At 38.2% G+C, this 13,157-nt stretch overlaps 1 protein-coding gene across 1 annotated transcript in view; it reads left to right on the top strand.

The window, feature by feature from the left end:
- Itga2 (integrin subunit alpha 2) overlaps window positions 1-13,157 on the top strand; it is a 102,118-nt gene that overhangs the window by 34,456 nt on the left and 54,505 nt on the right. The window contains exon 3 of the mRNA XM_074077504.1: window positions 13,004-13,113. Coding sequence (XP_073933605.1) covers window positions 13,004-13,113 — 110 coding nt within the window. The remainder of the gene's footprint in view (window positions 1-13,003; window positions 13,114-13,157) is intronic.

Raw genomic sequence — 13,157 nt, 5'->3', positions numbered from 1 at the left:
GGCCAAGTTGCAGACTGGAAATTCAACAAGACAGAAACGGACAAAGAATTGACAGAAACCTATCTGATACAGTCCGGGAAAAGGAGAGGCAGCCACCTGTCTTTTCTCTCTCCAGGATTCTCTGAAAGCATTCAAGTCATTGCTAAAAGACAAATTTGTTAGCAGAATCTACCGAGCTTCTTATGCTGATGAGGTGATGTCAAGACCAGATTGAAAGAAGTATAAAAAAGCTTCACTCCGTTAATGGCTTGACTAGTGCTTAGAATGCTAGTGTGGAGCTTTCTGGCAAGGTGTAATGTTCAGCTTAGGTTCAAGATCCTCTTTACCTCTAGCTGTATCTAACTACCAGCTGTTACGCTCATACCCCACCACACACAGGAGGAGAAGGTATAGAACATGTTAGTCCTATGGAGCTGAGCCGAGTAGAGGTAAGAAGCAGGAAAGTAAAAAAAAAAAAAGAGGTAGGCCAGCCTGTCTGAGTCCCTTCTCTGATCTGGTCTTTTGAAGCAAAGAAACAGAAAAGGCTAGCCATGGGCTTAATCTTCCAGTTCACTGCAGACTAGACACTATGTGGAGTACAGACAGTACAAAATATCAGCATTGACAGTAAGGAGCACAGAGTAATCAGGGAGGAAGTCTGATATGCAGAGCAGGCATCCATGAATAATACAGAAGACATAACTTAGTGCCTACCCCAGATAATTGCTGGTATTTGTGTTCTTTTAGTACCCCTAGCTACATTAACAATATTAAAAGCTCATTATCTCTTTACTAGGCCTGGGGCACCAAAGGGACAAGGTTTCCTCATGACCTGTGCCAAGGTGCCTTGCCATTGAGGGCAGAGCTGTGCCAAGATCCTTGTCATGGTTATTCCATGCCAGCACTAGGTGGGCCACAGTTGGGTTAGACAGCTTCCACAATTCTCAGAGAAAATAATGTGAAACTCAGAATCCAGAATTGCCTGTTTGTTTTGACAGTTGGCTCTTTGCCCTTCTCCACTCCTAATTTATGACAAATGCACAGACATTATGGAAGTAGCAGATGTGCAAAGGAGTGTTTAAGCATTAACTTTCCTCTGATCCTAATGAAGTTAACTTTGGGCACAGAAAGTGGTGATACTATGAATCCTTTAATGAGCTGTGTGTCACTTTTCTGGAACATATACGTATTATATATACATGCTCGTGTACACACAGCCCTTTATTTTCTTTGCTGTCTTATTGCTTGTCCCAGAGCTGAGATTTGGTACCTTTTGTTCTGATTACTTTGACTTTCTTTGCAATCTATTTTTGCCATGACTCAACCTTTTTCTTCCCTCTGACAATTTACTTAAGACTCTGGTCTGAGTTTTCTTAAATCACACTGTTATTTTTTTAAAGTACAATTTTAGCTGTTGCATGTGTCCTGTGTTTCTAAGAATTTATAGTCCCATTTTACTGGTCTACTAGATTTTAACAAAGGAATCTTGAGTCTTTTATTAATTTTAATTATAAGATTTTTATTATACCATAGACTTCAACTCTAGCAAGAGTAGTGACATCTCTTTGGTAATTGTTGAGCCTTTTTAAAAGTTTCAAGTGAGCTGGATAGTTTTAAAAGCAAGATGACCTCCCAAGCAGAGGACCGAAGCAGCACTCTGGCTGTTGTGGTCTGTTCTTTTTTTTTTTTTTTTTAATTCATATTTGCATACAATGTTTGGGTCATTTCTTCCCCCTCCCCTCACCATCTCCCTCTCTCCCCCACCCCCTCGCTACCAGGCAGAAATTATTTTGCCCTTATCTCTAATTTTGTTGAAGAGAGAGTATAAGCAATAATAGGAAGGACCAAGGGTTTTTGCTAGTTGAGATAAGGATAGCTATACAGGGAGTTGACTTGCGTTGCTTTCCTGCGTATGTGTGTTACTGTCTAGGTCGATTCTTCTTGATCTAACCTTTCTCTAGTTCAGTGCAGGCAGAGAAGGGCCATCTCTTCCTGGAACCTTTATTTTACACACAGGATGTTCAAACATGGATGAAGCAATCCTTATCACAAACAATCTACAAAGGGTGAGATATGTTTAAAATCACTTCCTGGAGCTCATGGCAATACTCACTGTTTCTGTTTGTGTAATCTGAAGGCCAGTCCCAAGAACAATCTGAGCTCATTATATGACTCAAGACTATTGAAAACTGTAACCACTTGTATGATGAGTGCTGACTGAGAATGAGGGGTATTTCCAGTTGTAGAAATGAATTTTCTTATTCTGGAGAGGCCTGGTGCATCTCAGTTCTTTTAAGAAGAAAGGAAACAGGATGAAAATATACCATAGCAAAACAAAAGAAAACCCATCTATAAAATGAGCTTATATTATAATTTTTGTTTTTAATTAAGAAAAAGTTTAATAAAACTCTATGTATTTTATAAATATAGTATATTGTACTCTACAAATGTGTCTATAGGAAAATTTTAAATAAAAACAAAGAAGAAATGTTCAATTCTATAGCAAACCTCAGAGTATTTCACTGGGTACTTGAGTGATAGCAAAGTACTTTCTGCATCAAACAAGTAATATTCATAATAACCACAGGAGCTTTGTAAAATTATTGTCCTTTTTACAAATGAGGGAACTGAAACTTAGTAAGTTTAGATAGTTTGCCTAAGTTCGGGGCTAACAAATAATAAAGATAGCATAAACTAATGCAAGACAGAGATAAAATGTTACAAATGAACCAAGTTCTTATAAGCATCCAAGGTGGCCAGATAAGTAATATCACTTACTTATTCATAAATGTATCCATAAGTAACATATAACTTTTATTTTAATATTAACTTTATAAAGTAAGAAAAGGTTTCAGAAGTTTGAATTAAAATTTCTATTGGCTTTACCATTGAGTGTTGCCTGGCCCTGGATGATGGTTACCATTCACTATTTTAGCCTCTCATAAACAAGATTTCTCATCGAAGTAAGAAGCTAGAGCACAAGGTTGTTTCCCTCAACTTGGGGACAGTCACACAATCTCTTTGAAGCACAAAGAATACCTTTCTCACCAAGTGAAATGTTACGAGCACTTCTACAAGGATAAAAGTAAGCGCTTCAAGAATTAACTACTAAGCATATGCAAGCTACTTTTATTAGTACCTTGTAAAATCATAGAAAGAAAATCAGGCTTTTATAACCAGTTCCTCCCTACCACACCCCACTCTTTGTCCCTCATCCATCTCTCTGTGGATTAGCTTCCATGAATATTGGATTTGCTTTAGTCCATTTCTTCTTTGGGTTGGCCAAGAGTATTATTTTGACCCCCTTTCCAAATTAGCCATGGCTTGTTTGCTTATTTACTTATTTTGGTGGGGGGCACTGGACTTTGAACTAAAGGCTCTTTTTTGTGATTTTTTTTTTTTTTTAGATAGGGTCTCATGAACCATTTTCTTGGGGCTGGCTTTGAACCGTGGTTCTCCTGATCTCTACCTCCTGAGGTATTACAGGCATGAGCTACCTGTACCCAGCAAAACTAGTCACGGCTTTGTTTTCATTATGACCCTTAAATATGTCATCTTTATGTATTGTCCCACAGATGGAATCTTGGTTCCATTAGATTATCCTGACAGTTCCATTTGACCTTGTATGCTGCATTTATTTATGAAATTTGTTTTTATTTTAAACCTCAACCTATATATTCCTTTTTATTAAATTTTCATTATTTTTACTAACTTATAAGTTAGTCCAATTTTTGATCTTATGAAGACATTGGATGTCTCACTAGAATGTAGTCTTACATTTTTTAAGATTATAAAACATATTGTTAGTTTTTTAAAAAAATTATGCTATTGCCATGTAACTAAGCCATCATTCAACACTATTCTTATAGGTGTGCAAAGTGGCATATTTCCTATCATTACTTGTCAACAGGTGCAGGATAAAAGGGGAACCACATATCTTTTAGAACATTGACCTCATGGAGCACTCTAATTTTGATTCACCTACATTTAGCACACATTTTTAAATATATTGTACATAATGGCTGTACAGAGGGTTTCATTGTGGCATTTCTGTATATGTGTTCAATGTAACCCAGTTTGGTTCATCCCCTCCATTATTCTCCCTCTTTCTCCTCCCCCTTCTTAAAATGGCTTAGACAGGATTCAATGTTCCATATTCACACATGTGTAGAAAATATACATAACGTATTTACTCTTCTTTTCCCTCTTCATTTACTTTCCCTCTTCCAGTAGTACCCTTCCCTTATCATGACCTGTTTCACATTCCTGTCCTTCATTGTTTGTGTCTATCCACTGTTCAATAGGGTTTTACCTTGGTAACTCCCTCTACTACTCTTCCTTACCCTTTTCCCCCATCCTGTATTGTTCAGCAGTTTTCAGTGCATTTCATTATGTCTTATTCCTATACAGGTGTTCTCTTCTTTCCTTCCTCCCTTAGTCTCTTCTACCAGTTCTACTTTTGGAAACATGTTTATATATATGGACTGGAGGTTTGGCTCAACTGGAACACTTTTCATACTATACTATCTAATTATTTTTTTACAAAGTTAAAATAATATTTGTTTCTAATTTTTAATGATGTGGGCTATTTATTATTTTAAAAAACTCACAGTAGAAAGGACATTTTAAGGACTCCTTGCTCTGACTTGCTTCTTCCTTCCTCTATTCTGGACACAAGCTTCTGTGTACACATACAAACACATGAACACACATAGGCACCCACTGTTTATAGCTTGTACTTCGGAGAGATCCTCTGCTCCAGAATGTTTGGAAGCATGTCAGTAAGCTGTGAAAATCCAATCTGATCCCATGGAGCTAGTCATATATTTACAAGTTTTCCTCATTGATAATGTCCAAATGTCTATTTCAGAATGAAGTTCATTTATAAGGGTGAAGGATTTCTACATGCACACCTTTCTAGCATGTGATTGTCTGAGACAGTTCCATTCATCTAAGCTTATCTGAGGAGGGATATGGGAGGTACTAAGTGGCACAGGTAGAAGCCACTTGTGAATTTGTTTGTAGCCCATAGGGTGGCAAAATAGTAAAAGCTTAAGAGTCTTAAGTGAACTTAACATGGTAGAATAGGGGCTTTGGAAGGAAAGGGCATGGAGGCAGATCTGGCTTTTGTTGTTACGCAGACACTCGAAGTCAGTTTCTTTTTATGAAAATAGAAGTGACATTTCACCTCACATAGTATTCATAAGCATCAAAGGAGATAATACACATAAAAAGTGCTTTATAAACTATAGTGCTGTGTTCAATGTTGTTGCTAGTCTATTTTTTATCACTGATAAAACATAATTGACAAAGCACATAGTTGAAAGAGATTGGCTCATAGGCTTTGACTTCTGAAATGTGATAATCTTAAAATCATATCCCCTCCTCAGGATCAGTCCGAGAATGGGAATTTGTGTCATCATCATGCTTTGCGGTGAATATTTCAGCTTTTTATTTTACCTTCAGAAAAACTACATGTTGGATGAGTTGAAATAACTATCCATTTTTATTGATTCTTTCACTTTCAATGGAGAAGCTAAGGCTTAAGATGTTTTGGTAATAATGAGGCTGGTGGGCTCTGTGTGGTGACTCTGAAAGACCTTAAGGGTTTACTCATCCCACTATTAGAAAAAACTATTTAGCAGCCAAAGGAGTCTGAGGCACCATAATGAGGTTTAAATACTGAAATTGCCTTTCAACATATGCCAAAGAGTTTAACCATTAGTTTGTAATAATATTTCTTAACCAAGACGTAAAAGATGAGTTCTTTTTACCCATTCTTCCCCTTCCCTAAGAGGTACAAAGTCTTCATGGGTGAAGTCTTTCCATCACAAACTGCTTTTCATATTTACTAGCAGGAAGCAGGCAGCCATTTAGAACTCACCAGACGTCTTGTGCTCTCAATGGACTAGAATAGTATAATGAACTATATTTCTATTCCTATACTGTAGACTTCAAAATTTCTCATATTAACATAGATACTATATACAACAGTCTTCTAATCACAAGAAAACATCCCCTTAGATATCTGATAGACATCATAAACTTGCAGTATCTCACATTGAATTCCTGAGCTTCCCCTATCTCACAGTCTTGCTCTGCTGATTCCTTTCATTTAACTATGGTGATTCATTTCTTTTATTTTCTCAGCCAAAAAATCTTGGGATTATCCCTTGCTCCTTCCTTTCTCTCTTCCTCCCTTCCTCCCTCCCTTCCTTTCTTCTTTCCCCCAAAGCACTGGTCACTACCACCATATATTTTACTTATTAGATTTATTATCTATTTTCTCCACTAGAAAGTAAACTCCAACGCCAGAGATGTTTGAATGATTTATTCACAAATATATCACAAGTGCCTAGAATCCAATGTGACCCATAGTAGGTCTGTTCACTGCATATAACCTCACAGGTTGTATACAAAGTAAGAGCACACAATTCTTTCCTTCCTTCCTTCCTCCCTTCTTTCCTTTTTTCCTTTGCTTAATTTTTAATCCAAAATCCATCCCTCCAGAAATCCTGCTGTCCCTACATTCACAAGGTGTCTTAAAGAAGACCACTGCGTACCACCTGTACCAGCCCTGGTTAAGCCTCCCATCACCTCCTGCCTGGATTATTGCAGTCACTTTCTAGGTGCTTCACCTCTGCTCCAAAACAATTGTTTTGAACAAAGCAGCATTCAGAACCCCTAAAATATGTCAGATCACATGATCAGTCAACATCCCCACCTCCAGAATCTTCCTTGCTTCATTAAGAGAAAAAGTGGAGGGCTTCCAATTACATACAAGTCTCTGATCTGGCCTCAGCATCAGTGTGACCTCATCAGTCACATTCTTCCTCATGCACTGCGTTCTAGCCCCAGGACTTTTGCATTTGTTCCAAAAGCCTGGACTCCTCCTCTACTAGTGTCTTCTGCCTCTTTCCTTTACCTCTTTTAAGTCTTTACTCCTTCTCAGTGAGGCCTTCTTTTTTCATTCTAGTAACGATTACACCACTCTCCACCCACATTCCTAGTTCTATTTTGCTCATTTTTTTTCTCCAGAGCACTGATTACTAGCACAATATGGTTTACTTATTAGTTTAGTACCTGTTTTCTCCACTAGAAAGTAAATTCTGAGACCAGAGATTTTTGAATGATTTATTCATAAATCACCAATGCCTAGAATCCAGTGTGACCCATAGTAGGTCTGTTCACCGCATATAACCTCACAGGCTGTGTGCAAGGCAAGACCACACAGTACACACAAGAATTTACCCCATGGATATTTGTAACATGTCAACCTCATAGGAACCCAATAAATATTTGTTGAATTGAATAAAACAAAATGTTTGCCTTACTATTTTAAGTATGTCTCTATCAGTAATCTGTAGAAAAATCCCTACTATTGAAGGAACACTTGGAGAGTTCAGAGAGCCACAGACCAAAGGAAGATATTTATACCAGCTTCTGGATTGTGGGTTTGAAACTATCCTATCTACATCACTGTAAATACTGTTTACCAACTAAACAAAAGCATTTTGAGTTCCACTGGAGGTGGGCAAATTGGCTATGTTTTGGACGTCTACATAATCACTATTTTCCCACAAGATAATTGAGCAGTAGTGTTATTTAAAGTAGTCTTGGAAGAATTCCCAGTTTCACTGTAGGAAAAGAGAAGTTTGTATCTTGAGATTTTATTTTGTTTAGAGATTCGGCCTACATGACTGCTCAGGCTGCTGCTTTGTGTGCTTAAGATTAATTAAATCCATTATCTCACAGAACTTTTGCCATATTTCAGCAGGGTTTGCCCACCCACCTTTGTAACATTCTGTCCGGGTGTGTCTCTTCCTGTTACAGCTGAATCTGTAAAACTTCATAGATAAAAATATCAGCCTCCCCAACTTCCTGTCTGATTAATTTAAGAATGTCGCAATTCCCGGGGAGAGGCCATAGGCGGATGATGTCATAGACTGTCCTCATGAGAGTGAGCTGTCAAAAAAGGAGTCCACTGAAGACTTAGGGAGGAAGTGAGGAGTCTGCTGGAGATGTTGCCAGGAAAGGAGGTGCACAGTGGTCTGTGAAGCCTTCCCTGCAGTCTTTGACATGCCCTGGAGGCCACTTTCTAATGTGCTTCACCATGTCTAAGCACTGAGTCACACCTGATGAGGACATTCCTGTTCTTCAACAGTGACCAGAATGGTCTGGTTTTCCACTGTTTCCTACTGTGTTGTGTTATGGATTTAATACAGCATAGTCTTAGCAGGGATTTATTTGCATTCTGTCAGAGAATTTCAAGTGCTTTCACATTCTTCTTGATTAGCACACAGCAGAGCAGACCCATGGCTCACTCTTCTCATCTGATAAACTTAGGAGTGCCGCAGTTTCACAGTGGCAGTGGTGCCACTCTGTCTTATTTTTTTTATTGTAATTCATTTATTCACATGTGCATACATTGTTTGGGTCATTTCTCCCCCTGTCTCCCCTCTCCCACCCTCTCCTCCCTTCGTCCCTCAGTTCCAGGCAGGTTCTGTTCTGCCTTTTTTATCACTAGTTTTGTTGGAGAAAAGAGACAAGCATAATAAGGAAGACAAAGTGTTTTTGCTAGTTGAGTTAAGGATAGCTATACAGAAATATTCCTAGCATTGCTTTCATGTACACATGTGTTACAACCCATGTTGACTCATCTCTCACTGATCTTTATCCTGGTTACTGATCCCCTTCTCATCAGAGAAGTAACAGAGGTTACTCTGTTGCTTTAAGGTTTTTGTATTAGTTCCTCTGGAGTGGGGACATCAAACGCTTTCACGTTTTGGGTTTTCTACCTATTTCTATATCACCCATATGTGCTCTCCCCTTGCCGTGTGGTCCCAGTCCAACCACATTGCTGCATTTGCCCTAGATCTAAATCTAAAAGATTTTTGGTCTTCTGAGCTTGGCTGACCTTGCTAAGAATGATGTTCTCTTGTTCCATCCATTTACCTGCAAATGATAAGATTTCATTCTTCTTCATGGCTGAGTAAAACCCCATTGTGTATAAATACCACATTTTCTTAATCCATTCGTCAGTAGCAGGGCATCTTGTCTGTTTCCATAACTTGGCTGTTGTGAATAGTGCTGCAATAAACATGGGTGTGCAGGTGCCTCTGGACTAACCTGTGTCGCATTCGTTTAGGTATATCCCCAAGAGTGGTATTGCTGGATCATATGGTAGATCAATGTTTAGATTTTTAGGAAGTTTCCAAATTTTTTTCCAGAGTGGTTGCACTAGTTTGCATTCCCACCAGCAGCGTACGAGGGTTCCTTTTTCCCCGCATCCTCACCAACACCTGTTGTTGGTGGTGTTTTTGATGATGGCTATTCTAACAGGGGTGAGGTGGAATCTTAGTGTGGTTTTGATTTGCATTTCTTTTATGGCTAGAGATGGTGAGCACTTTTTCATGTGCTTTTTTGCCATTTGAATTTCTTCTTTTGAGAACCCTCTTGAACTTCATGGATATCAAATTCCTTTTTTTTATTACAAATTTTTATTAGAATATATTCATTTTACGGGGGGGATTCATATTGTTAAAGGAGGCAGCAAGTGGGGAGGGGAGACTGTGCAGGGATTGCTTAGTGGGTAGGATACAGCAAATAGGCTTTTATGCCTTCTCATAGAGGTAAGAGGTAGCTGGTGGTACAGCCTTATTGCTGGAGGATCTGAGAGACGAGATGCTTCAATTTTAGGTCAGAAACACTTACCTATTGTTCCTAAGTGCCTCTCTTGGGCTGTAGTGGGGATGTATGGAAATGCATGTAATAGAAGTCACCTGAATGGCTGCATGTGGTATTAGCTGACCATACCCTGACCTTGCCTGCTGTTGCACACAGCAGAGCCTGCATCCTACCTTGTGCTGTGCTTTCACAGGGTGGTCATGGAAGTGGCAATCTAAAGCACTGATCACTACTTAATAGATTTATTATCTACTTTTCTCAGCCCCTTCTCTGCCACATAGCCATACAGTTATTCCCAGTGGTGTGGCCTCCACTTCTGGTTTTTATTCCACGCTAATTCTATTCAGATAGTTTTCCCAACCTAAGACCTGTGCCAGGCCCTCCTGCAGCTAGGGGAAAGGAGAATAGCCTAAAGGTTAAGAACCTGGGCTTCAGAATTGGGTGCAGTTGCTTCCCCCTTGTCATTTGATCATAAATAAATTGCTCATCTCTCTCACTGGTTCCATATAAAATGTGGAGGTAACGCAATCTCAGACTCGTTTTGCAGTTTAAATTAGATAATGGTTGGAAAATCTTGTACTCACTACAAAATGTCACATTTACTGTAATTATTAGAAATTCCCATGCCAAGGGTCAGAGCTGTACTTCCTGCGATAGCTGTTTGCTATAAGGTGCTATTTTCTTCCTGCACAGACTCCACAGTCTGCTTTACAATATAATGACCTGCTGGATGCAATGGCTCACACCTGTAATCCCAGCTTCTCAGGAGACAGAGATCAGGGGAATAGTGGTTCAAGGCCAGCATGCACAAAAAGTTAGCAAGACCTCATCTGAACTTATGGCTCAGTTGTGCTGGGTCAAGTCTGTAATTGAAGCTATGAGGGAAGTGTAGGTTGGAGGATCATAGTCCAGGCTAGCCCCAGAGCAAAAACAAAGACCCTACCTGAAAAATAACTCTAAAAGGAAAAAAGGGCTGGAGATGTGGCTCGAGTGGTAGAATGCCTACCTAGCAAATGCTATGCCCTGAGTTCAATCCTCAGAATTGCAAAATAAATAAATATCATGTAATAACTTTGATGCATGTTAGATATGTGGAGCTTTCCTCTTGGTTTGGCTGATTTTTTTTTCACTTCTTTTAAAAATATTTGCCTTTACTTGAACCAAACACACACACACACACACCTCAATTAGAACAGAATTAAAGACTTTTTACTTAACTGTTCCTCAAACCAAGAGAGTTCTTTTAAATAATAGTACAGAATCATTCATCTGTTTTTCACTCATTTGCCCACAGCTGTTCAGTCCCACAGGCACAGAAATCCTATCCTGCACTTGCACTTCATCTCCAGTCCTCAGAGTTAGAAGAACCAGGGGAACTTCCAGGAAGAAAGAGTGTCCAGCAGGCGATCTAAATAATGAGTAGAACTTGCTAGGCACAAAACACCGTGAGGGAAGGTTTAGAGGCAAGAGAGAATCTGATTTGCAGTAGGGGCTTGGTTCCCTAAGACTGAAGTCCTGCAGCTCTTGGAGGGTGAGGAAAAGAGACAGGGTTGGGGGAAAAAAAAAAAGGCCAAAGTCAGGTTATCTGTGTCTTTCTTACACTCTAAGATGTGTCTGGCACACAAAAATCAGAGAAATGCTTTGTAGTCTCACTACAAGTGAAGCCTGAGGAATTGTACAGAGGGAGAATGGACAGTTTTCACACTACCAAAAATTCCTAGTATTCTATGAGTGGTCATGAATTTGGAGATGTTCAAACATGCATCCCAAATTCTGCAATTCTGTCCCTCCTTCCATTAAAGTGAGTATGGTTACTTGGTAACATCTGGTATTCAGATTTCTATCTTTTTCAAATACCTTAACCTATAATGCCTGGGATTAGTGTAATCCTAAATGTGTGTGGTACATGAAAAGGTAAATTATGTTAAATTATCTGCTTATAAGGGGACAAAAAAATTAAAAAATAAACTAAAATTTTAAAAGATAAAAATCTTTTAATTATAACTTTAATAAAACTTGATTGATTAAAGTATTCTAATATGCTCTATAAGAATAACTAAGATAAACAAGGAGAGAAGCTTATTAATGAACTATAAACTGTCTTTCGTGTCCACTTTTGCATCCTTTGACCATTTTAAGTTTGTTCCACAGGGTGAATAACTCATATCTTTCAGTTCACTTGTGTTCTTATTTTACTACTCATGTATTTTTGGTGTTCCTAGATTTAACAGACAGAAGTCTGTATCTTTAACAGCATGGGGCACATGTTTAATTGATAATGGTAAATTATTGTACACAATGATCATTAAAGAATTTAAATTTCATAATCCAACCCTTCCCAAATTTGACAAGGAAAAAAAAATATTGAAGCAAATGTGTTTCCTTAATAACTGAATGTTACAGAATAATTAACCTGCTACAGTTTCTGAAGATCAAACTGTTCCACTGGCTGTTTCTGTCCAGTGCTGTGCTGTCATAAACATCTACTGAGTGATTCTACAGGGAAAAACAAACTCTGTAGATGGAGAAGCTCTACAGGAAGTGAAACTAACCAAAGGAAGGATGTGTACTAGTTTCATCCTGTGTTTTAGATACACACACATTGTTACATATAAGGAGAGCCCCATAATGCATTTGTTCAGTGTTTTTGCTAAGTGTCCTCTTATAAAGACAACAAACAAAAGCCACTTTGATATGTCAGCTGCTCCCTAAATGAGTTAACATGGACGTAGAAAGAACTCCACAAATGTTAGTGATTAAAATGATTTCATTCTTTACAACTATGCTGATCAATATGGTAACCTCTGACCACATAAGGCTATTGGTTTTCTGAAATACTACTTGTCCATATTGAGATGTGCTCTTAAGTATAAAATGTATACTAAATTTCAGACTTAATAGGGGAAAAAGAATGAAAAGTAGCTCATTAATGATTTTTATATTGACTGCCTTCTAGTTTGGCTATACTGAGTTAAATAAAATGCATTACTAAAATTAATTTCACTTATTGCTTTTTATTGTATTAATCTGATTAGCAACTGGAGAAATTAAAATTACATGTGTGACTTACATTTGATGCTTGCATTCTGTGTCTCTCACACAATGTAGAAGAGCAACAGTACCACAGCCATTCATTGGGGTCTTGATCAGCTAAGAGGAAAGGAAGCAGACCAAATTATAACTGAACAAATATGAACTGTTTACTTACACAAAGTAAATCAATTAGTCACTCATACAAAATTAAAGTTGAATGTGTTTTTCCACGGATGTGTGGTAAGATTTATCTTTAATAAACTACACTTAACATGCTATGTGTAACAAAAATTCCTATTTCTAGGTTACTGGTTGGTTCACCATGGAGTGGCTTTCCTAATAACCAAATGGGAGATGTGTATAGATGCCCTGTTGACCAATCCACTGCTACATGTGAAAAACTCAATTTGCAAAGTAAGTTGTAATTAGCAATGTTAATTTTTAAAAATAGTAAAATC

This window comes from Castor canadensis, chromosome 6 (genome assembly GCF_047511655.1).
Source record: "Castor canadensis chromosome 6, mCasCan1.hap1v2, whole genome shotgun sequence".
Classification (NCBI taxonomy): Eukaryota; Metazoa; Chordata; class Mammalia; order Rodentia; family Castoridae; genus Castor; species Castor canadensis.
Note: the sequence above shows the minus strand (reverse complement) of the source record. Positions and strands in the feature narration are given on the sequence as shown.